Consider the following 26,630-nt stretch of genomic DNA (forward strand, 5'->3'; position numbering starts at 1 on the left):
CTGGCCCCTCCTGCCTTTTTCTTTAATCTCCCTCTGTTTTGTGTTGCAGGGAAGTGAATTTCTTCATGGGATATGACTTGTTGCAAAATAATCGGGGGGCCCCAGTGGGCTTTATAAAGTCTTTTAAATGGCTGGGCTTCAAGGGCAGCTTTGTTCAGAGCTTGCACCATTAGCTGGGCTGGAGGAGGCCACGTTTGCCAGGGTCCCGGTCTCTGGGGTAAAGGCTTGCTGAGCCTAGACAGGAGGAAGAAAGAATAACACTCCCAGATGCAGTGCAATGAGTTGTGTGATGTTCTTGCAAGATGCTTTAACATTAGTCTCCAAAAATATGTTCTTGCAAGATACTTTAACATTAAGATTTCCAAAGCATGGCCATGGGATGCTGCCAGCCTCCAGCGAGAGACTTCCTCCTGCTCAAATCAAGGAAGCAACGAGAGAACTTGGAGGCTTTGAGTCCAGGTTCTGGTCTGACTTGCAAATGACCAGGCACTCAGAACCTGAGACCTGTTTTGAATTTCTAAGTCAGAGATTAATCTGTCTTTCCCCAAAGGCATTATTTTTACTGATGTGTTCAAAATGAAATCATAAACCACTAAGGTTTAGAATGGTCTGAAAATGGGGACTGCTTAACAAAGGCAAACATTTAAATTCTTAGCTGCAAGGAAGACGTGGCTCATCTTAGTCTCTAAACCAAGCTGTAAAGTGTAGTGAGTAAATCACTGACTGATCAGTCAGTGAGTCCTGGGTTTGAATCTTTGCCCTGCCTAGCTGTGTTCTGGGTAAGTCATTTGATCTCTCTTTGCCTCAGATTTCTTACCCATAAAATAGGGGTAAATCAGTGCCCTCCTCAGGATTGTTTCTAGGGTTAAAAGGACATAATACATAAAATGTGTTCAACATAGTCTGGCAAATAATAGGTTTTCTATAAATGTCAGGTACTATTATTCTTAATAGTTCAGCAGCCTTCCCTGGAAAGCTATATGCCACTTCATTGTTTGGTTAGTGATGGATCAGCTCTGTGGCTTTTGGCTGTTGAAGGGATTTGCAAAAGTGGTGGAGTTTCGGGGTTCAGAAAGATCTGGAAATGCTAATTTACATTAAAAGCAAGGGCCATTGACACTGTCCACCCTTCCTACCGACCTCAGGCACCTCCCATCTCCTGTAGTGACCTCACTTAATTAGGGAAGAGAAGAGGTCTTAGGAAATCATTCTCTTGGCTAGGAGGTTTGGGTCATTCTCCCTATCAAACATACTTTCCTTACTTTAGAAATGGTTTTGTTAGGTTTTTTTTCTTTCTCTCCATTTTTTTTCAACTTTCAATGAGCTGAGAGACATGGCCCAGACCCTCAGACGTGTACACTAAGGCTTTGTAGTGGACCAAACACGTTTTATTTTTTTTCTCCCAGCTCTTTCTGTGAGTTATGGGGAAGTGAATTGTACTATCAGTAACAAAGAACAAACAAGTAAAGCTTAATTAAAATAATAAATCATCAATCAAATTTAATGTTGCCATTGGCAACCACTGAACTATCTCAGTTCCCCCTTCTCTTGATTATTTTCTAAGAGATTAAGAACAGATTTTGTCCAAAGGAGACAAGCTGGAGCAGGTACAAGCTTGTGTTATCTTTGCTCCTGCTTGCTTGCAAAGGATTTCCCCTGACCTTATGTTCCAGGGAGGGAATCACTTTATTTTGCATTCCAGTTATCAAAACCACTGGCAAGCACTGGAACCTGCCCCTTTGGGTCTTTTCTTTCAGCTTTTGCCTACATCTCTGCATTCTAGAGCTGTGACATTCTGCAGTCAAGTCTGTCTGCCCAAGTCCTGGCCCATCCCTTCTATGGCAGCTGTCATAGTTTACCTTAATACAGGGCAAGAGACCTCACATGACTGATCCAGGTGACCTGTTTTTCCAGAAAATTTCCAGACTAGCTCAACTACATACTGATCTCTTCCTAAAATCTCAACAGTTGTGTCGGAGTAAACCTAATTCTAATATGCTACACCCATAAATCTTAACGCTGCGCTTTAGCAACTAACCTCCCTGGCTGGCCCCTTAGTCCAGGCCTGGGACCTGGGTTCTATTCCCAAGTCCACTGCTAGCTAGCTATTGGAGGGACCTGACACACTTAGCTTCATTGTGTGCTGTTCCTCCATCTGTAAATCTTAAGAAGCCTGTGAGGATTAATGAAATAATGTCTGCTGAGCTCTTTAGAAGAAAAGTGCTATGTAAACATGAAGTATTTATTGTTCTGTTTATGAGCATTGTATAATATTATCTAGGAGAAGTTGTGACCTGTGTTCAAAAGTACTGTCAAGTTCTCTTTGGCACTTTTGGGGCTGGCATTGGGTTGCAATGGGGCACTTCAAGGAGAAGTTGACCACTTTGACTTCTTGCATGGGAGCCTAGAAATTCCAGGGAGAATACATCTACTGATGCGGATTACCTTCCTCTTTGGGAAACTTGACACAAGCCATCCATATTCCTAAGAAGAAATTACCCTGTGAGAAGTTTTGAGACTCTCAAATAATGAAACACTATTGTGCATGTTTTTCAAAGAAATTCTATAGTAAAAAGAATTTGATTAAGGGGCAAAGTGTCCAACTTGTGCTCACTGGCCGTGATGGCTTCTGAGTCAATGTGAAATTCTCTTCTGTAAATTTCACTTGGTGTGAGAAGTTACACTGCAATTTTTGTGTCATCTTCTAATGTCTGATGTCTTGTTTCCTCCAAGAGTGCATAAGTGTCTGGAGAACAGAGAGGAATCGTGCAGTGTGATCTCTGTCTCGCTGCTTCAGCACTGACACAATGGCACATGGGCCAAGTCTTTTGTTCAGCTGCCCTGGAATTTTCACTGTTGAGCTCCTTTACTTCTCAAAGGTGCCTTGCTAGACATCCAGCCCCTGACAGTAGCTGATGATAAAGGGAGTAGCCTATTTAGGGTTAATAGGGGTCTATCCTCATGGATATGTGCATTTAGATAGGGAGGTTCTTGAAGGCAGCAAAACCATAGGCTCCCTCCTCCCCGATAAGACTGCAGTGATTAAATGACAGGGGTGGTGTGTGTGACACAGGCAGGCAGAGTCTGGAGGGCTTCTAATTTAGGAAAGAGCGCCACTTCTACTTGCTCATTCCTTCTAATGATACTACCTGGCCTGTGTGCTTCATTAACATATAGAGTGTTAGTTTGGGCAGAAAAAAACCCTACAACTTCACAGCTTTCTCGATTTTCAGAAAAAAAGTTCTAGCACTTAGAATTTTCTAGCTTGCCAAATGACAACTGTCTGTCCCCAAGACAGGCTTCGCTTTCATAGGAACAAGGATTCAAGGAAAATAATGCATCTTCTAGAGGAAGAGACTCATGTGCTTTGATACCTTCCTGATGTGGCTATGGAGGGTCGGCAGGCAAGGCACCAGGTATTCTCCTTTTAATTCTTATTTCAAGAGATTTGTGATGCTGTTTCATGGTCTAAATATAGAGTATCTGCCAGCTGACATTTCTCCATGATCAGTCTCATCATATTAGCTGCTGTGTTTTTCTCTCCAGAGTTCTACTTTATTATTATTTTCTTAGTATAAATGAAAGGTCAGGCAATACTTCACATATTGCATCATAGCATTGGTCCTGGAAGAATCTTTGAAAAAATAACATCTTAAGATATTGGCTGAAACAGAACAAAAGCATCTCAAAAACATTTTTTTTTTCTGGTTGAGGAAGGCAAAGAGGAGAATTTCAAATTGGTGATTTACTATCTTCTTTGTGCAACCCCATCAGTGAAAGATCATTTCCCTGCAGACCAGACCCTGAGAACTGTGCAGGAGGCACTGGCTGGTTGTTTGGCCACGGTTCCTAAGCCCAGGGAACTCTGTACTACCATCTAGTGGCAGACTTCAGCCACTGCAGCCTGGCTGCTGGATTCCTGTTTGAACTTGGCTGTGTGGCTGGAGCTGTGGTTTGGCTCGAATCCTTATAGAGCTGTGTTGCCAGCCTTGTAGACTTTTTCTTTTTTACTCCTTATGTCCCCCTTTTATTTTTGCATGTTGGCACTTCATTTCATGTGCCTCCAGAGGCTATGTTTTGGGTTTTGATATGTTTAGTCATTTGGAAAGGAGGCAATAATGCAAACATGCCTTTGACAACAGGTAAATCACAGCCTGGCAGATCCTAGAAAGTGATAAACATGGGAGACAGAGCTGGAGAATGAAAAATGTGATGAGGTTTATTACTGTTATGTACTGGTTGGGTCAGGTTTTTAGAGATTATTCTGATATTTTTCTTCAGTGCATTTTTTGCCACCATTTCTGTTGCTTAGATTTGGGGGGATTCAAACCCAACTGCAATCTTGGGGAAAATTTGTTTGAAGATGCCAGCCTGGCTTTCAAAGGTGTGCCAGGCTCAGTTGCCTGTCAATATCCCAAACTGTACAATTTCCCTCATTACCAGAAAACAGCTGGTGTTTGTAGACCTTTCTGTGGTTGATGGTGACACAGTGCCTTGGAGTTAGTCAGTCTGCTCTTGTTGGAGAGCTCATTTCACATCTATGGAACCACCCGGAAAGCACTCATCTCCCTTGAGCCTCAGGATGGGGTCATTGTTTTGTTTTTGCTTGTATCCTGAATGCCTGGGAAGTTGCAAAGGGCATCATTTAAACATTTGCCTTTCGAGTCTGACAGACCTCCATTTGTGTTCTACATCTGCCTCTTGTATGACCTTGGACAAGGTTTTTAACCTTGGCTTCTCATCTGTAAAATGGGGATGATGTGGATTTTTTTTCTGTGTGTGTGTGTGAAATAATGCATGTAAAATTCTTAGCACAGAGCCTGGTACATAGAAAGTATGACTCTGTATCAGAAAATATTTCTTAAATGAAAAAGTGGACTAAATGAACCATGACCTTGGGGCAGGGCAGAGGACACTTGATGCATGTGGGGATGAGTTCCAATAGAGATGGACTCCTGAAGGCGTGGCTCTGTGTGCACAATTTCTCACCAGAACCACTGGTTTGAAGACCGGTGTTTTAGTCTTTCGGCAAAATCAGGGAAAGTGCAGTGAGTGGTGTTAATTAACCTATGCTTGAGTCTACTCTGGTGCTGGACTCAATTAAGGAGATGGAGGAATCAGCCTCTAACCAGTGATTCTCTGTACTTTTTCTTTCTTTCTTCGAGGACCTGGGATTCTAAGCATGTGCTCCACATCTATGCCAACCAGGCACCAGGGAAATGCTCAGATAGGGCAGCTCTGCACCAATGTGACCTTTGGTGGAATATAAAAAACTCCAAGTATTACTATTAGAAGGTGGAGAAAAGCCCACTAAAGCTACCACTAAGGTTTAGGTTTGCTCTGTGCGTGAGTGTGTGGTGTGTGTGTGTGTGTGTGTGTGTGTGTGTGTGTGTGTGTATACAAAAAAAATTCCAGATGTGAATCTACATACCATCTGGTTGGAATAATTTTGTGCTGGGCTGTAATTACAAGCTATTTATTATGAATTCTGGGATCCTGTTAGGGATTTTGACTGGCTCCCAGGTTTCTAATTCAGCTCAGAGTTCCCATATTTAAGAGAATTTGTATCTTCCTAGTTGTCAGACCCCGAGTTATGACTTCATATCCACTCCGACTGCTTTGAATTTCTCGTGTCTGAGGATTTTTCTTTTCAGAGAGGAGATGCTTTTAGGGGTTGGCCTTGAAGAGATGAGCTTTGGGGACAGCCCTTCCCTAAGGCTGCAGCCAGGTCTGTTAGCCTAACACCGCGGTAACAAATACCTCTCTTCGGAAGTGTGTCACCGCACAGCCACCTTGGGGTGTGGGGATTTGGTACCCAACTATGGTTTTCAGGGACTGAACTTCACCAAATGGCATCACCACTAATAATGCCAAACAGCACATATACCTGACCATTGTTCTTGCTCACTTTGGCAGTAGTGCAATGACACACTTAATTTTTAAAAATATGCCTCTTTGATTTGGGTTGTGACCATAACTCTATATTAATATTTGCAATTTGAGAAAAATTCTGAGAATAAATCGAAAGGTCATGGCTGATAGTGAGTCTGGTGCCACCATCACTGTGAGGAAGAGAGGGTGAGGGAGGGGCTTTGAAGAACTTGGATTCGGGACACCTGGGTCCAGGTTGTAGGGCTGTCATTCACTGAGGGCCTGTGGACAGCTCCTGGGACCCACTTAGCTTCACAGAGTAGTGGTTCTCAGCCCAGGCTACACCCTGGAATCATCTGGGGAGCTGGGAGAATCTAGGCCTTAGTAGATGAAGAAAAGATGAAGAAAGAAATATCAGCAGTACCAGCCCTGTGGGAGTGGGGACAGTGGCTGGGGACTGGTGTCCTCTCTCTGGGTGACCCTGAGGGAGTGGGGACAATGGCTGGGGACTGGTGTCCTCTCTCTGGGTGACCCTGAGGGAGTGGGGACAGTGGCTGAGGACTGGTGTCCTCTCTCTGGGTGACCCTGAGGGAGTGGGGACGGTGGCTGAACACTGGTGTCCTCTCTCTGGGTGACTCTGCCATAGTGGGGACAGTGGCCAAGGACTGGTGTTCTCTCTCTGGGTGGTTGGGCAGGTCCCAGGATGGCCTCATTGGTATGTTTACCACATTGGTCTCAGGGTCCCTTGCCTGACATGAGGGTCACTTTCTTTGTGTGTCCTTTAGTGGAAAAGTGTGAGCAATGCTGGTCATGGCAGCTGTGTTAATGGCTAGTGGCCTTGAAAAGCCATTAGGTTAGTGAAATAACCAGACTGCTGTGGACATAGAGCTGTCGGGAGAGTGAGGCCCAATCATCCCGGGACCCATATCCTCCATTCTGGGGGGCAGAAATCAGTGAGTTGAAGGGAGCAGGTTCTGGGACTCTTGGAGGTTATGATCACTTGAAAGGGGAGGGGTTTACATTCTGGACTCATGTTAGAGTTAGTCCCTGGAGCATGCAGGGGGTCTCTGGAACTCCCAGGGAATTTGCGGGCTGCACAGAGGCAATGTGTGTTATCTTAGAATTGCTTTGGCTCTGGTCTTTGGTGTACGGGCTTGGCTTGGACCCCCAGCACCCAACACAAACACACACACTTAGAGACACATACACCACACGGCGCCTTGGTCCTGGACCAGAAAAGGTAGACCTTCTTTATCCTCCTGACACCTGACACTGAAGCATCCTGGGTTCACTTGTGAATCTTCCCAAGCTCATTGTCAGGGCTGAGTCAAGATTTCTCTTGCACATATTCCAAGAGGGTTTCAGGTTCATCTCAAGGTGAAGGAACTGGTCAGTCCCTTCTCTCTGATCTGCCCCCAAATCAACCAATGAATGTGTAGTACCACCCTTCACTCAGGGTAGGGCTTGGGTATGCACACATTTGTGAGTTCAACTTGAAATCCTCCTCAACCAAAGCAGGGCTGTGAAATTGTGGAAGCGTCATATACCTTTTCTGAGCAGAGTCTTCTTGTTTGTAAACTCAGGTTAGTGAAATAGTTATCCCCAAAGTTGTAATCAGAATGAAAGCCACAGCACCTAGCATATAGAAGACACCTGTTAGAGCTCAAATCTTGTTGAAGTTCTGTGACAGTATTTTCTGTTCATGTGCATCCAGTCTGTGTACAAACAGGCATATACATGATGTTTGAATCTTCTCTAAGACATTTTAACAGCTAACCTTTTAGGATAAAACCAAAGATGCAAATGCTCACCACATTTTCATTAGCATAAGTGCTAATATAACGCAGCTGTCCCATGGCTATAAAACACTGATGACTGTGTCTCTGCTTGGCATGGGGAATATTTTTTTTTCTATTACTTAGCTGATGCAATACTCAACTCTGTCATTATTTGAGTTGGAACTTCAGATTGCTGCATTTTAATACACTCTACTATTAAGGATTGTTGGACAGCCATGCGCAAATATTTTTGGTCTCACGATGCAGTCCTGGCCCAGGTAGCCCAATGGGCAAAATACAATTTACACAAATATTATGATTTCTATAATGTGTACTAAAAAGAAACCTTAGAGCAGAGAGGGACAAAGCTTCTCTCTTGATATTTGGTTATCTAAGTTAAGTTGGTTTGTAAAGAAGGGACATTTCATCCTTTCTCATCTGCCCCTAATCTCAAAAAGTCCTATGTTCCTGGATGGATATTTCTGTTCCAGAGAGAGCAAGATCCTATTTGCTATCCTAGAGTTTTCTTGAAATGATGAAGGCAAGATAAGAGGTTAGGAAAACCTCAGCCATATGTCAGGGTTCTGGGGATTCTGTTTGAAGTTTATTTCAAACGTCTCTTTTCTCTTTTTCCTAGAACAAGGAAGTGACTTGCAGGAGAGAGAAGTGCCCGGCGCTGTCCAGAGACTGCGCCCTGGCCATCAAGCAGAGGGGAGCCTGTTGTGAGCGGTGCAAAGGTGATTTATGTCTTGGCTGCCTTCTCTTTTGGCTGTTGCTTCAGGCATTTTTCTTTCCTTTTCTCTCACCTTTCTCTTCACTCAGCTCTTGGCTGGGGTGCCAGTGGGTGCTGGGAGGAAGGCTGGTGTGAGTGTGTGTTGGGGAGGTCGGGAGTAAGGGGCACTCTCCTGGTGGAGGAAGGAAAGTGTGGCCAGCATCTACATACTTGGTTTATTTTCTAAGGCAAGTTGCTAACATGTCAAAGAGAAGATGTAAACACGATGCCCGTGCATGTCCGCACACACGCACACTGCATATTTTGTCAAGAAGTCTCAACACTCAGTTTTTCCAGGCACTCTGCTCACCCCGCCCACCTCTGCCAGAGGAATCTTTAAGCCCGAATTTTATCATTTTGGTCCCTATTAAATTTTTTTCTTTCCTTCCAAATTAAATCTTAGTTCCTCCATTTGTCTTTGAAGTAGTCTTAAATATCCTCACCCCACGCTCTTTCCCTGTGGCCGTGCAGTGCACATGCTCTGTCTAGGACACGCTGTTCCTCGTCCTGCCTCTGGGCCTTCGTTCAGGTCTTTCCTCCCAGCCTGTCCAGGGGCCACCTGTGCTCCAGGGCCCCGCCCTCATTCACCCCTGCCCCGTGAAGTCTCTACGGCATACAGAAGCTCACACGGATGCTTGTCCTCCTTCGTGACCTCATTTGTGTGCAGTGAGTCAGCTCTTTGAGGACAGGAGCCAGACTGTGCTCTGACATCGCCTCGTGTGTGTGTAAACAGCTTAACAGAGTGGGTTCCTCACAGGGCAGCACGAACAGCGTGGTTCAGGATGTGGGCTCATGTCCTGCCGCCAAGTCTGAATCCAGCAGCCCTGGGCTGCCGAGTGTTCCTCAAAAGTGCACTCCCACTAGGAACCTCAGAATATGACCTTCTTTGGAAATAAGGATCTTCAGAGATGTAATTAGTTAAGATAAGGTCATACTGGCCCCCAGTCTGATATCACTGCTATTAAAGAGGGGAAGACAGACAGACACATGGAGAACATGGACATGTTGCAAGATTGTAAATATAAACACTTGGACTCCATTCCCTGAGATTTATACTCAGTTGTCCTCGGAAGGAGGCATCTGTTTTTTAAAAAGCTCCCAGAATGCAATGTGTGGCCTGGGTGGGGAAACCACTGAACTAGACCTTGATGTAGTACCATGGGATTTCTGTCCCCTCAGAAAGAATATATATACACTTTTCTTTTTGGAGTTGGGAGTGGCCTGAAAGAACCATGAAGAAGAGCTCTACGGAAACCAGTTAAAAATGAAAGCCTGTTTTTAATGACAACTCATCAGTTTCTATATTCACCAGAGATCGTGACAACTTTTCAAAACACACTATTATATAAAATCCACATTTCAAGTATTAACGCCAAACTTCTTAACAACTATAGTTATTACAAGAAACCATAATAATTGTTTAAAAACTAGAAAAAAAACAACACCCGAGAGGCAGAGATTGGAGTTGTGCTGCCGCACGCCAGGGGGCGCCCACGGCTGCCAGGAGCCAGGCCCAGGCAAAGAGGAAATCTTCCCTAGAGCTGCGGAGGAGCCTGGCCCTGCCAACACCTTGACGTTGGACTTCTAGTCTGCAGACCTGTGAGAGGATGAATCAGTTAGGCTACCAAGCTCGTGGTGATTTGTATGGCAGTCCCAGGAAACTGATTTACCAACATCTCCACTTGAGCAGGTGGAGACATGGGGCCTTTCTCTATCCCACTTCCCTCCCTTGTGAAAGAGGATAATAGTTGTGTTGGCGCAATCAAATGGGATGGTACATTCAAAGTGCTTGGCACCATACCTGGCATGTAAACATGTCTCAATTAATATAAGCATGGTTATCTCTCTTTAAATACTTGATGGACTGACTGTGCAAACATACTTTCTAAAGGCTTTTGGAGCAGGAGCAGATGGGCTGGGATGATATCTTTTCAGAACCTTCTGAATCAACCATTTACTTCTCATCTTTTACTTATAGAGTTGGAGTCAGCTGTTTTACCCATATGACTTCTGAGAGCTATCAGTGCAAAGCCTGAGAAAGTAATTTCTTAGGACTCTCCCAAGTAGATGATCAGATAAAGTAATTACAATGAAAAACACATTAGTGTATCTAAGTCATCTCACCTTAAGGAATCCTCCTCCATTTCATTCTTTATTTTTTTTAACTGCTTATTTGCTATCTTCTTTCAATCATTAGCAAGGTTGCCTTGCCAGTGTGAGGTCAGTTGGATACTACAGAATGAAAGGAGAATGAAAGTCAAGCGCACGTTACCTGTGATACAGAGGGAACTTCCTGCTGTAATGTGTGACCTTTCCTCCTTGTCCTGTTGTTTCCTTCATCACCATTCTTTCCTTTGACTGTCCTAGGACAGGAGACCTCCAAGACAGATAGGTTTCCTGAGTATTCTTTGTGAGCTTAAGAAGTTAAGATTCTGTAAATTAAAAAGGACCCAGTAATAGAACTGAGTTTCTTTCTGATAGTAAGGTTAAGTCAAATTGCCCAGCCTGCCACCTATGCCCTCTTCATAGGAGAGACTTCTGAAGGGACCTGATGTCTTAGGCTTTGGGGTTAACAATGTGAAAGATGCCCCCTTCATTTTCTTCATTTCAGCTCCATAACTTCATGTTTACCCTGTGGGTTTTAAGGGACATGGTTGTATTTGTTCTTAGCTGCTGACTTATAAATATCTGATTAGAATATTAACATATGCTCAAAGAAGAAGCTTTGACAAATAGTGTAAATCGCTGGAAAGCAGTAAAAAATTACTCATCATCCCACTACCCAAAGGTAACAACTGTGAATATTTGGTGTATCTTTTTCTGAATTTTTTCCCATGTAGAAGTGTTTACCTGGTTGATGTCTTCTACTCCTGCTGCATTAGTTTTTAAAAAAAACTTTCCACTTAACATCAGGGCATAATATCTTCTCAACTTATTTGGAACTATTGTCCCTAATGGTACATAGGATTCTGTTGTGGGACTGCACCAACATCCTTGGGTCATTCTCCATTTCTGGGCATTTAGGTGGTGCCCTGGATTCTAGCATTGGGTAAGGATAAACACAAGAAGCTGAAGCCAAAGAGCATGTAGTAAAGGAATTAGGACCAGACAGAAGGAATAAAGGGGAGCTTTACCTGGGTAGAGAGTAGATATTACTGTTAACCCAGAGATACTCTGCATTTAGCCTTCCAGGGAATGTGGGTAAACCTCTCCTTCACCTGTTCACACATGGGAAGAGCTGCCACCACAGCAAATTCTTAGTGTGCAGCAGAAATTCTGCGACAACAGCTGCATCTTTCCTAAGTGCTCTCTCAACAGGCATCCTCCATGCTGACACCTGGGGTTTTCACTTTTCCTATTCAAAGAGAGTGATTCAGTGAGGGATCGTATTCATGAAAGTGTGTTGATAATACCTTACTTTAGGGCAGAATGCTGTTTAGGCAAGATTGTCTCAGGGTCAAAATGTTTTGATCAGATTAGGGAATAATTTATAATGGGTTTTTCTTAGCAAAGAAATGGAGCCTCTTGTTTTTTAGGTCAGTTAACACATGGTAACTGGAGAGCCGATGGACTTAATTTTCCTATTTTGAAAGGCATTTACATTCAGAGGTACCACTTTATTTTTGAGGCGCTCACCAGGCAGATCAGGCAACACTGGTCAGGCCTCTTGTAGAGGTGAGCACGGCATGACCCAACCTGGCTGAACGGGTGGAGGGTGTGGGTCTACCAGTGTCCACAGTGGAGACAGCCCTTCTGGATGAACCTTTCTACCATTAGCAAGTGTGTGGAAAGGTGAAGTCTAGTGTTACTAACTGGACGAAGCAATAGTGAAAGCTGGATAGTTGCTTTGAGCTCCCTTTGAATATTGCTTTTTTGTTGTCCTTTCTCTTACCTGAGGGAATCGTGAGTGTACACAGTGTTTCTCAAGGTGCAGTGGCCCACAGACTAACCTGTTAGAATGCAGCTTCCTGCGCCTTGCCTAATAACAACAGTAACCGAGGTCATCATCCTCTTTATCGAAATGACAGCAGTTCGTATAGCTAGTCTTACTCAGAGCCAGGCACTAAACTGAGTGAATGCGGTACTGTCAGAGCCCCAATTTACAGGTGGAAGAATTGGTAGCACTAAGAGGTTTAGTAACTTGGCCAAGTTGCAGAACTAGCACACGACAGAGATGGGGACAGACTGTGGTCTCTCCAGTAGGCTTGCGAGCCTGCTACCTCAGTGGCTCTGGACTGAAGTTCCTGGGCACATGTTCAGGGCTCCACTGGACTCTCATGGGGGCTGAAGCTTGCTTATCTGCTGCCAGATAAAGAAAGGAAGGGAGAAGGTGGGCCTTCTTGATGAAGGAATGAGAGCCACACCTTTTAGAGGCTATTGGTCTATAGATGCTCTGGTGAATGAGTCTTTGAGGTGAGAAATCTCTTTGCCTTTTATAGCTCTGAGGCCATGGCGTTTCTTTGACCCTATGCTTTCCTCCTACTTTGAAAATCTTGTATCACTAGAATCACTAGAATGGTATAGGAAATAAAGCAAAATAGATAATGACCAAGAAACACTTCAGATGTTGACATGCTGGTGAATGCTTATCAAAATTTGCCTAGTTATTTGATTGGGTAAGTGAGTAGGTGGGGGTGGGGTGCTCAAGCGCAGGACTGGTTAAGCATGGCCCATCATTTGTTGGGGCTTTTTTCCCCCTTCTGACTTCTCTCTCTTCCTTCTTCCCTTCCTTACCACAATTATTTTTAATTTTAACTGTATGTATGTGTGCCCATGTATGTATGTTCCTTAAGGACAGCAACTTGGAAGTGAAAAGTGCTGTCTGGGGAAGTTTGCACCTGTTACATTGTCATGGACATTACTTAGTGGCCTCTGAACATGGCACAGCTAGTGTCCTTTCCTATTCCCTTGAGGGTTTTTAAGCCTTTCCCTACTAAAATATGATGGGAAAGAGGAGGGAGAGCTGGGGTTACACTGGAACAGTGAGACATGTTGGCTGCCTTTGCCTTAAGATCTTTGCCACAGTGCATAATGGAGGTTCCTCATTTTAGACAGTCACATGCCCTCTCCTATCCCAGTTCTTTCCTGTTCTGGACTTTCCCCATGTTACATGGGTAATTTTCCTCCCCCGTTCTGTGGTTTGGTGAGAAATGGTGTCAAGTTCCTACTGAAGAACCTAGCTCAGGGCCAATAATTGCTTTTATGTTTGTCAGTGTATTGGGAAGTACTGACAGTTGTTAACAAGTTACAACTTGAATGATAGTATTTTCACAGAATTTGGCCCAATGCTGACAATTGCAGTTATAGAATTAACTAAATTTAGAGTATAGGCCTGATGGAGAAAGGGGAGAGTGTTTTACTTGCCTCTTATTTCTAAGAATGATTTTCAATGAGAAATACCATTATTATCTTTGCCATCCTAGTCATCACAAATTCTCCACATCTGAAGCATTTGAAAGTGTTCTGAGGTTGTTACTTTTTGTCTGTTTTTTGTACTTCCACTATGGGGAAAGTAGGGAGAGAAGGAATATGATCAGTTCATTCTTTCTTGGGCAATCTCTTAAGAAATTTGCAATATTAAAAATCTCATATTATGCCATGTTTATATTTATATCTATATTTATTTATATTTTATTTTATATTTATATCTATATTTTATTTTATGTGTACCATCATACATTTGGGCCACATCTGTGATTAGTGTTCATAGTTTATATATAATTATGTGGAGCCTAATGTCATTCCTTTAAATAATTAAGAAGTTTATATGTATTGCCTTTATGGGTCTTTACTAGTCATTCCCATCCTTTGTTTGAGGCCAGGCTGCTGATCAGGAAACACACCTCAGCGATGACATTTGTCCTGCAGGAAAACAAAATCTACACGTTGGTTACCTTCCAGGGTGATGAAAAGTGGAACCTGCTTGTATCTACCAAGAACTTTGACCCAAGGCTGTGAAAGCTGTGGGCAGTTGCCTTTCCATTTAGTGTTGCTGACGCCCTGTGGGTTGTGAGGTGTGAACCTTCTGGTTGATTTCACATCCTTTATCCCCACCTGTTATCTTCATAGTAGTAGTGATTGCAAAGAGACTCGCAGCCCTGCAATGCTGATACTGGGCTGGTCGGTTTATGCTCACCACTGGGTCCTCACAATGGTGACATCATTTCTGTTTTTCTCATTTTACATGTGAGGTAACTGTATTGATAGAGACTGAGGGCCCAGGAAGCTAAATGGCTCATTTGCCAAGAGATCAACCAGAGGGTGTCCATGCCCTAAAGGAGCTTTCTCTACTGGGCGGATGGAGGAATACCATGCGGTGGGGAAGTACTGCAGGGAAGGCAAGCCAGAGTGCAGAGGGAGAGGGAAGGAGGACAGCTTGTGGACCAGGGCCTGCGGAGTGTGTGGGGAAAGGCTTTCCAGAGGGGCAAGTCGTTGTCGTGAACAAGGAGGAGGTAATCACGTCCAAAGAGGGCTGTGCAAGGGGAGGCTCTGAGGTGAAGGCTGTGAGACACACAAAGGCATGAAATGGTCTTAGACATGGCCTGCAATTCATAATCACTGATGGAACTTGTTAAAATACCAGTTTCTGGGCATCCCTCCAGACCTTTTGAATTAAATGCATTTGGAATAAGTTTTTGTTTGTTGATTAGGGGAAAGGAGAGGGGTCAGACATAAATGTAAGAGAATCCTATCAGGACTTCTACTTATTTTCCTCTGAAAAAGATGTTGGTATTGAAAGGAAGTGAGAGGGTATATCTGCTTGAGGACAGAAATACGAAAACTCGTATTTCCATAAGAATTCTTAGAAAGGAGTGTGTGTGTGCATTTGTGTTCCTGTATGCTTCAATCAGATTGCTCATTTGTTCCATTCATTCATTCATTCAATGAGTGTTTACTGATCCACATGCCAGATATTTATGGGATGGCACTGCTTACCAAATTGTTCTTAACTTTTATGAAGCAAGAATATATTCTTTAAAACAACAACAAAATATTAAGTAAATTATAATTAATTCTTCTCAAGCAGGTATTCCAGGGCACTTTTTGAGATTATTTTTTGCTAATAATGCTTATAAATTTTTACCCCAAAACTCCAACGATTGAACAAAAGATTAATCTAATTTGAAAAAACTCAGTATTGTTTGATGAAAACAAATGAGATCATTGAGACAAACAGATGGTTTTGGCAACTTTTCTATATTTACTTGGACTGAGAATCACCCTTTAATTTGGGATTCTTTAATGAACAATAATGTATTTGTTATCTGAATATATGTTTGTTATTAGTGGATCATAAATGAATAAGGTGTGTTTCAATCATTTATAGGTCCAATTCCATTCTCTTTTCTTTATATAGAGCATGCATTATTAATTGTCCGCAATACTTTGATGAAAAAGATATACGAAAATAGACTTTCATTTGTCAGATGGGTTTATTTTCCACAATCTTCCCTTACCTTTGATTTCTCTGCATTTTGTCTTGTTTTTTGATGGGTTGTGATCCCACGGGCTGCATTTTTTAATAGCTTTACTTTTATATTTGATCTAAAAAATATCCTATGATATATCATTAACTGAGGTGAAAGAGGCAAAGTATAAATATCTGCACACTGATTTCCAAAATCAGACCAACCATTCTAGGTTCTGATAAATAAGAACTAGAGAGCAGAGCATGTAGGGAGAATTTTAAGGAGATTGGGCTCATTGATAAAGACTAATTACTGACCAAAGTAAAAGAGGACTGTGAATAATGGTAAAAGATTGAACAGTATTATTTGTAGGTTGCCTTTCATACAATACATGGTCATGAATAAGGGACTTCTTCTCCGTGTTGCTTTGAGAATGACCTAGAAGATGACCATACCTTTTAGAATATTGCTATGTGGCTGTTTTGGAGGGAGTCAGCCACTACCATAAATAGGAATGAACATTAAAAAAAAAAACTTACTTAAAAGTAATCATGCTCCCTATGTTGACAAGAGTAAATTGTTCTATTGTTTAAATGTTTTAAGATGGAAAGGCTGAGTTAGCCATGTGCCAGTCTGGTTGTCTGCTTTCAACGAAAACCCTCTTGGCAATCCTAGCCACGTCTTGACTGGTGTCCGAACAAGAGTGGCTCTTTCCTCAACCTCTATTTTTCTTTCTTTTAGACAAAACCCAATTCTTTGGTAGTTATTACATGTAGAGCTACCTGATGTAGTTGGCTCTAGTTTTCCCATTGCAAATAAAGAATGGCGTGCTTCAGGTTAACGTTCTATTGGTCATTTAAACTTTACTGAGAACTAGGTTTAGAAACTCTTTTGAGAGAAAAAACAAGCCCTTGATCGTTAGACTTTCATAGATATTGTTGTATTTAGCCCTGAGGTGGTATTACTATTATTCTGAAATAAGGGAACCTTAACTACTTAGAGAGGTGAAGTGATGTTTTTCAAGATCCCGCAGTTGCTGAGAGGTAGGGAGTACTCAGACTCCAAATGCTCCATTCTTGTGCCTGGTGTCACACCACCTGTGAGATAAGAAGGAGGGAGGAGACACCTGCAGAGTTAGAAGGGCTCCGAAGATAAAGTAGTGAGAGAGATGCCCATCACTTTGGTCTCTGCCTCCCCACACCTCTTCTCCCTCCCTGGGCTTTTGTGGCCTGGGTGGACCAGCACTTTCAAAGGAAGTATGTGGGCAGAGAAGTTTTGTGGAGGTGATTAAAAACAACATGTGGCTTAGAAGGTGGTGGCTTTTCTTACTAATGGACTTAAGTTTATTTGTTCTTCAGTATCAAACTAACAGCAATGCCCCAGTTTGATAATTTAGATGAGCTTTACTCTTTTGTGAGTATATATATGCCTGCTTTCATAAAATATTTTTAATAGATAATACATTCATATAATTAAAAGTAATAAAAGCATCTATCATTAAAGTTAAGATTCCCTCCCACTGTTGACCCCAGTCACCTGCTACCCTTTCCTGGAGATAACTATTTACCAGACTCTTGGGGATCTTTTCCAGAGCCAGCCTTTGCGTATCCTGTGTGTGTGTGTGTGTGTGTGTGTTTTGTTTCCAACCCAGTGGAAGTCTCCACTAGCTTAACTCCTAGCAGTTCTGATGCTGAGACTCTAACTTATCATTTAAAACATCTTGGGAAATTGTATTGCTCTGAAAAGCATTGTACCATGGAGCTACTCAATTCCAGTACTGATGTTATTTTTACTATGATTTTGAGTTTAGGAGAATTTCTAATGTGTTTCTTGATGAAAGTTGTTAGGTTATGGAATGCTTGTATACATAATTTAGCCTATGCAGTATGATTAATTTTATCTACTCAGCCCCATAAATTTGAATGGGAAATGTCAATATATTTTCAAAAACAAGAGAACAGAACAAAACAAAACAAAAAACAAGTGGTGCTTGTTTTTTCCCTCCTTTTCTCTAACAACAACAAAAAAAGTAATAAAATGATGTATTTCATAGGTTGATTTCCCTTCATATAAACAGGCTATTTTGGCATTTAAATAAATATGGCCCTTATTGCTTAAAAAGATATTGCTAACATTAAAATCATACCTTACAAAAATCTGTTTTTTGTTGTTAAAACTAGTTAGAGAACTTGAAACAGAGATCTTTTCTTCCCTGTCAGATTTGTCCCAACCCATTTATTTGGGGTCTGTGTTTTTTAGATTCCATAGGATTTTGGAAGGCACTTTAAGTAGAGAGTTTGTGGTTGCCTTTAAGTTAGAAGATTAGATTTCAAAGGCTTGCTGCTGACAGGAGGTGCATCAGTTTCTTCACTTTTCTAAAGTGTGCAAGTTGAGAATGTTCCTTGTTGTGGTGGAAAAGGCCAGTGGCCCTGGTCTCCCTATTGTATCACATGCAAGGTGCTTTAATCAGGCATGGGCCTCACAGCCATATCAGAACACAGGGGGTCTCTTAAATGGCTACCAACCTAACATAGCCACCTTCAGCTGCTGATGCCATCTACTAATTTTCTACTGATACATAACAAGTTATGATAAACTTAATGGGCTAAAATAATACTCATTTATTATCTCACAGTTTCCATGGGTTAGGATTCTGATTCCGGGCATGGCTTAGTTGGGTTTCACAAGAATGCAATCAAGGTCACTCATGGCGGGGGTCTTACCTGAGGCTAAAGGTCATCTTCTAAGCTCATGTTGTCAGTAGAATTCAATTCCTTACAGCCGTAGAATGGCTTGCTTCTTCAAGGCCAGCAGAAGAGCATCTCTCTGACCTATAGACCCTTTTTAATTGCTCACCTTAGGTCAGCCCCACTCAGGATTATCTCCCTTTTTAATAACTCAGAGTCAAACTGATTAAGGACATTAATCACCAATGCAAAATCTCTTCATGTTTGCCAGGTGATATAACCTAATCATGGGAATAACATCCATCACATTGACAGGTCTTGTCTGTGTTCAAGAGCAGGGGATTATACAAGGTGGATATATTAGGGAGTGGAAATCTTGGGCTGCACCTTATAATTCTACCAACCACATTCAGAACAGCTCTTCTACAAACAAGTAGAAGCATTTTTTGAAAATGGTGCTTAGAGCTAGAAGAGCTTATGGATCACTGCACACAGTAAGTGCTAGCAAATGCTCACTCTTGGCTGGGCCCTCTCCTCCTCCTGGTAAGTGGCTAGGGAACAGCAAGGTCTGGCTGCAGTCTATTCCTTTAGCCTCCTTCTGTTTGGACTACTCTGGTAGGAGGCTTTCTTTTGTTTTTCTTAGTGCTCCGTGCCTGCCTCCTGCTGTGGGGCTTGGCACATGTATTCCCTACTCTTGGGCTTCTTTTCCCTAACTAGGTGACCCTATGTCACCTAGTTAACTTTTACCTTTTCTTCAGTTCCCACTTTCAGCATCAATTCCTGGCCTCCATGGCTACTTGCCATAGAATTCAGTATCTCTCCTTCCTAACACTAGGCACAATGCTGGTTGAGCATTTTGATTCTCTGTAACTCCCACGACACTGGGTCTGTGAGGGCAGGGACTATAGTGTTCTCAGCTGTGATCACTGTGCCTGGCGCATTGTAGTTGCCTACTGAATATACATGTTGGAGACAGGGAAGTAAGAGAAAGAGGAAAATTGGGACCAAATTCCAGTCTTAGTTCAGTACATGTCTTATGATTTCAGCTGTATTTTTAGGGTATTACAGTTGAGCCATATACATCTTAACACATCTCACGTCCTTTTTGGATTCTTCAGGGCTTAAAATGAATTAAGTGAGAATTTTAAGGAGAGAATAAGAATGGGTAAATAGGACTGAACAATGGCTGAAAGTCTATAAACCAGTTCTAGGCTCCTGAAACTTTACTGTTTCTTCACTCAATTTCATAGGGACTAAAAAAAAATCCTTAAAATCATCACAGGCTAAGTGTATTTTCATGTGGTAGTGGCTGTAATATATCTCAGCACTAATAGACTTAGTAATGACCTAAATGTACTTTTTTATAGATCTTTTGTTATATTGTGCAAAGTTACCAAAAAATCTTATGCAATTATGACTTCATATTTCACATTGACTATCGTCTTGATATGATTATCTGCATCCTTTTATAACATCATATAAAACGCACCTCTCATTTGACTTTGAGTTTGCTGCAGTTGCTCCTAAAACTATTCTGTGACCCTTGTAACTTGCCCACTATGAGGAGTAAGCTGTTCAGCACTTGAAGATTATTTTCCCTCCTCCTGCCTTATGTTTCACTATGGGAATGAAGTCACAGTGATGCTTATAATCTCAAAATGTCCTGGATTCAAAACAGTCTCATCTCCTCTGAGGCTTCTAATGTCATTGTTTCATGGAAGCTATTACACTGAGAAAAATAAACTAGGTACTCCAGGGTGTATCATCAGAAACTACAGGGAAGAAATGATTTGACACAGAAGTCCCCAACATCTGTCTAGATTCTCTTTCATTTGCTGCTTAAGTTTGGCAACTGCAAAATTGAAAATATGGTTGTATGCATGACATGTATCTATTTATGAAGATGCATGAATGTACATGCATCTATTTATTACTTTAAAAATGATTATCATGTTGCAATTACAGCCATTCTTATTGGGTTTTGATCAGAAAATATTTTTGGTCTCTTCAGAGGTTGGCTCAATTTTTTTTAAGATCAAATGTTCTAGATTCTCTTTTTGAGAGGAATCTCATCTTGAGGGCTAATTTGCCTTAGAAATCTGTCTGTTAGAGAGGCTGACATTTAATAGGACTGGAGTCCTAATAAAGATGAACAAAGTACATTGGTATGAACAAAGTACATGAACTTGAGTGCCTTCTTCACTCAGATGAGCTTACATACAGCAGAGCCAGCTAATTATGTTTCCAGTAACTTGGTTAAAGGGCTCAAGATGATTATCTGCAGACATGCTTAGGCATTGACCAGCTGATATTTAACACATGAGGCAGTCCTCTGACTACCTGAGAAAGGTTGGCATCTTCAGAACCATACCTGGCACAGGCAAAGGGATCAGATAGAGAAATGCACTTTGAGTTTTTGATGTTTTGGATTCTGGGCTTGTGGTATAGCCACCCTAATGGTGCTTGAATGCAAGTGTAACAACTTCAAACCTCTAGAGGCAAAGCCACATTGAGGTGCTAAATGCAAAAGCCAGGATCATATTTTCAGGCATCTAGACAGGCAGGGAACTTCTGTGTCTTGGTGCCTGTGGATCGGAGGATAGTCATACAGACTCTCTCAGCCATTTGAAGAAGACAGTGCAGGAGACTTGGAACTAGATGGGGAATCAATTCCTGACTTTGCCACTTCTAGTTACTTGACCTTAGCCAAGCCACTTCTTTCTAGGCCTCAGTTTCCTCTTCTGTGGAATGTGGAGGTCCTGAACCTGGATGTGCTTTAGAATTGTCAGGGCTGCTTGTGAAATATTCAGATGCATGAGTCCCAGTCCAGACCAAGTGAATCATAGTATCTATGAGTAAGGCCCAGGCATCTGTATTATTTTCCTTGTTGTGTAAAATATACATAACATAAAATTACTATTTTAAAGCCTACTGTTGAGTGGCATTACATGCATTCACACTGCTGTATGGCTATCACCCCTATCTGTTTCTAGAACTCCTTCATGGTTCCAAACTGAAACCCTATACCATTAAATAATAACTCCTCATCCTCCCTGCCCCCAAATCCACGGTAACCTCTATTCTACTTTCTGTCTGTATGAATTTGCTTATTCTAGGTACTTCATATAAGTGGAACCCTACACTATTTGTCCTTTTGTGTCTGGCATATTTCACTTAACATAATGTCTTCAAGGTTCATTCATGTTGTAGTATGTGTTAAAATTCACTAAGGCTGAGTAACATTCCATTGCATGTATGTAACATGAATGTTCATTCATTTAGCAATGGACATTTGGTTTGCTTCCACTGGGCATCTATAGTTTTAATTAGACCTCGGGTGGTTCTGATGTTCAACAGGCTTGGGAACCACTGAAGTGAATATTTTCTTGGTTAGATTATGGGTTTGTGTATACCATGTTTAGCAGGAGGAAGGCCAGATATAATGTCAAAGCTGAAAATATGTGACTATTGGTATTCTTAAGTTTTTATTCTAGGTATATAAAATAAGCAGTATGCTCTCTGATGCCATTAAACTCTAGCCAAGTATTCATAGTCTGCTATTAGGAAGAGATATGCTTTCATAGACCCAGTAGCCTCTAATGTTAAAATAAATGGTGCTGTACACAGTGGCATGCAGGAGTGCCCATCTTCCTAACTCTGTGTTCAGTGACATCATGTTGGTAGCTTGAAATCAGCCATGATGGGAATATTTACACCTTAGAAATAGGCACGCACTACAAAATCAGGGCATTTCTCTTTTGTAGAGCTTGTTATTTGTAGCACACCACTGATACGCCAGGTGTTTGATATTTTTCTTCTTTTTAACAAATATCGCTAACAAAATAAATACAATTTTAAAAGATAAGCCTTCTTTGACAAGCCAAAATCCAGAAATCCACAGTTCCTTTCAATTCAGGAAGTGGAGGAAATCGGTAGTACAGAGCTCCTGTTAAGCACCCCTCCTTCAACTCCATTTTGGATGAGGTGGGAACTCAGCTCCGGGTGGAAATTTCTCCTCATTCCTCTCCAAGTATATCACACTGATCAGCGACTGCTTTTCTTGTCAGATATTTGCCAGTGTCTTCTATAGCTTCTGCCCACATGTTAAGGTCTTTTTCTATTTGTCCTGTTTTTAGAGAGGGTGAATTTTTCTCTTTAATGCCCTAACTACCCATGTTTAGGATGTAACAAAGACTCATGGCATGAGATCAGAGGGAGCCCTACATAGCTTCCCAGACGACTGTACATATGCATTGGGCTGTTTAATCAGACGCCTTTTCTGCTGGCCACACTGTTCTAAAATCATCCCAAACAAATGAGGTTCAGCTCAAACTTTCTTGGAAACAGCCTAGGTAAAGGAGATGGCAGACAAGAGGAAAAATGTGGGCTCCAGGAATCTACATTTTTACAGGCTCCCTAAAGATGCCCTGAGTCTTTAGACTATTCTTTGACAAATGCTTCTTAAAAGTGTACTTGGCATACACAGGCAGGCTTTGTCCTGTAGTGGGAAAGGCTCCTGGATGATGTGTGCATCAGTCTGATTTTCCTATAAAATAATTTTTGAAATGGTGTAGAAAGGAGTATGACCAGCAGGAGTATTTCATAGACCTAGACAAGCTTTTCTAAAATTTGTATAAAAAAGCAAAGGGCCTACAATAGCTAAAACAATTTTGTAAAACAAGAATAAAATGGGAAGAATCAGTCTGCCCAATTTCAAGATTTATAATATACAGCTACAGTATAAAGACAGTGTGTTATTGGTGGAGGAACAAATCACAGACTGATAGAATAGACTGGAGAGACCAGAAATAGACTTACACAAATATGCCCAACTGATTTTTGATATCTCGGTAGAAGAAGAACATTTTCAACATATGGTGCTAGAAGAATTAGACAGCCATAGGAAAATATAAACAAGGTCCAAACCTCATTTATTATACGAACATTAACTCAAAATTGATAATGGACTTAAATGTGAAACACAAAACTATAGAACATGTATAAAAAGTATGTAGAAGATAATCTTTGGGACTTAGGATCCGGAAGAGTTTTTAAATTTGACACCAAAAGTACTGTCCATAAAAAGGAAAATTTGCTAAATTGGACTTCATAAAAAAAAATCTTTGCTTTGTGGAAGACCTTGTGAAGAGAATAAAAAGTCTAATTAGAAATGGGAAAAAGAAATGTAGAAAGGTTTCATCAAATAGTATATGCAGATGGCAATAAAGCACAAGGAAAGATATTCAATATCATTAGCCATTAGGAAAATGCAAATCAAACATGCAAAGAGGTATCACTATTCAAAATAGTTAAAATGATATAGTGTGATAACACCAAATGCCAATGAAGATGTGGAAAATCTCTCATATATTGCTGGTGAAAATGTCAAATGGTTCAGCCACTCTGGAAATCAGTATAGCAGTTTCTTATGGAACAAAACATACACTTAATGCCATATAACCTTTGTTTTTTTCACCTTTGGTTATTTAACCAAGCAACCCAGAGGTCCTTCAATGGGTGTAAGGTTAAACAAGTGGTGATACATGCATACCATGGAATAATACTTAGCAATAAAAAGGAACAAACTATTGATCCATGCAACAGCTTGGATGGGTCTCAAAAGAATTATTCTGAGAGGAAAGAGCCAATATCGAAGGGCTATATACATATGACTCTCTTCATATAACGTTTGTGAATAATAAAATTATAGAGATGGAAAGCTGATTAGTGGTTGTCAGGGCTTAGGGATGGAGGCTGAAAGTGTCTGCAGTTACAGATGAACAGCCTGAGAAGACCTGGTGATGAGAATTCAGTTTTGTATGTTGACTAGTTATGCAAATCTACACATGTAGTAAAACTGAACAGAAACACACACACACACACGCACACACACAAGCGAATGCCTATAAAAGCAGTAAAATCTGAACGAGCTCTGTGGACTGCACCAATGTTATTTTCCTGATTTTGATGTCATACTATAATTATGCAAGATCTTAGCACTGGGGGAAGAAGCTGGGTGACGGGTGCATGGAACCTCCCTCAATATTTTTTTGTGCCTTGTTGTGAATCTGTAATTATTTCAAAAGTAAAATAAAAAGATGGGGATGGTAGGAGATTTCGAACACTTTTTTCACAATGAGTCCTAAACTTCTGTTTAGTCAACTATAAAGATTATATCTGTGTAATATGCTTCCTATGGTATAAAAATCATTCAGAGCAATAGATGAATCACACAAATGGCATTTTGTACGTGTGTTGTGTATAACTCACTTCTTCTTTATGCTTGCCAAAGAGATTTTCACTGATGTCTTTGAAATTACTTTGGGGAAACTGAGGTTCCTTTCATGACTTTTTGTCTGTAGCCCCCACAGTTTATCCTTTGAGGTCATTGGTTGTTTTGCTGTCTTCAAATAAATTGTATTTTCTTAGGCCGTTACTGTGCACCCAAACTATGAAACATGTTCCTGTTTTGAAAAATGCACGAATCCAACCTTAGATGCTTGACTTTGATCTTCTAATCTCTCATTATTTCTTGCTTCAAAATGTCAAAGGCCCTACGCATAGCATGATTGGTAGCCAAAGGTAAAGGTGTTTGTTTAAAACAGAGTTTAAACATAAATCCACAAAAAAATCAGGTCTTGTCTCTTCACCCACAAAGCCTGCATTTTACTTTGTATTATTGGTTTTCAGACATTACTGGAACATGATGTTAAAGTGTCACTGAAAGGCAGCATGTCATCCTCCCCAGGGATATTATTTTTACTTTGAAGCTACCTCTTTCTGAGTTTCTTCTCTGTGCCTGGCAGAACCCAAATCATAAATGGAACATGGATTTTGGAGTAAGATAAAAAAGAAGAGCTGTCTTACCTGGACAAAGTAATTTAGCTTTTCTGAGTCTTGTTTTTCTCATTTCAAAAACTAGGGGTAAAGTGTTTTCTGCACTAGAGTGCTTTTGATGAGAATCAAATCAAGTCACCTGTGAAAACTCCCAATACAATGCCACGCTTATAATAATTATGCAATGTTTTAATTTCCTCTCTTCTTTCCTTTTCTCTTGTTGGAGAACTATTTACATAGTATTTCTGAAAATGTTTTTTGGAACTTATCTTTTGAAATGATCTCCAGTGACATTTTTCTGCCCACATTAGAAAACCAGTCTTATTACTTCACAGGATCATCTTTCCAGTTTTTCTTTCTTTTCCATTTTTGTTCAGTATGAGCTTGACCTAGTTCTTTCTCCTTTGCCTGCTGAGAAGCAGGGGATGTTGGCTATTTGACAATGGGGTGCTGAGGGTAGAAGGGATGCTACAGTTCTGATTCACCCAGAATCATATTTAGAACTGTTTATGGTAAGAGCAAATGCAAGAATGCTGGGTGATGTGATTCAGATAAAAAAGTTGTTACAAGCATTTTTCTCCTTTAATGTAATACATATTTCCTTTATTGTATGACATTAAAAGTTTGAAAGCATATTTTATTGAAAAGGAGCCTAACTTATTTGTGGCTTATGGAATCTGTTTTATTACCTTAATATCAATGGCAGCTAGTGTATATATTATAATCCTAGGAAGTTATGAGACTGGTTCTGTAAGCCACAATTTCATCACTTTACAGTCTTCAATAAACATTCAAATTAGAAATTCAAGTAAGTCATATGGAGAGTTTGTGTTCCTTTATACTGGTGAATTTGTAGGTCATCTGTACTCATCTGATATTTCTGCATATTTGGAATTTCATTCATAAAGCCACAAAAATTAAGTGAAGTACCTGTCTACCAATTTCTTCTTCTATTATTATTTAATTTCAATCCTATGTTTAATTCCTAATTGGAAAACAAAACAAAACAGAACAAAAGCTATTCTATATGAATAAAGAATATTGTGACTGGGGGCACACACTGTTCTTTAAGTCAGTTCATAGGCCTGATTCTTTCTTTTGGGATTGAGGAAATGGTTTAGCTATAAAATTCCCGTTAGCCAAACATAAGCAAAATTGCCTGCAGGATTCAGGGTAGGTACAGCCTTGAAGAGTAATAAAAGCCTGTTTTAAATGAACTCCTAAGGACACAATTTAAGCCCTCAAATGGCTAGTCAGATTTTATGTTTATCCCTTT

General features: G+C 40.9%; 1 protein-coding gene across 2 annotated transcripts in view; it reads left to right on the forward strand.

The window, feature by feature from the left end:
- BMPER (BMP binding endothelial regulator) overlaps window positions 1-26,630 on the forward strand; it is a 248,989-nt gene that overhangs the window by 21,656 nt on the left and 200,703 nt on the right. For both annotated transcript variants that reach the window (XM_036897495.2, XM_036897497.2), the window contains exon 3: window positions 8,287-8,386. In XM_036897495.2, the coding sequence (XP_036753390.2) occupies window positions 8,287-8,386 (100 nt within the window). The remainder of the gene's footprint in view (window positions 1-8,286; window positions 8,387-26,630) is intronic.

This window comes from Manis pentadactyla, chromosome 7 (assembly GCF_030020395.1).
Source record: "Manis pentadactyla isolate mManPen7 chromosome 7, mManPen7.hap1, whole genome shotgun sequence".
NCBI classification, from domain to species: domain Eukaryota; kingdom Metazoa; phylum Chordata; class Mammalia; order Pholidota; family Manidae; genus Manis; species Manis pentadactyla.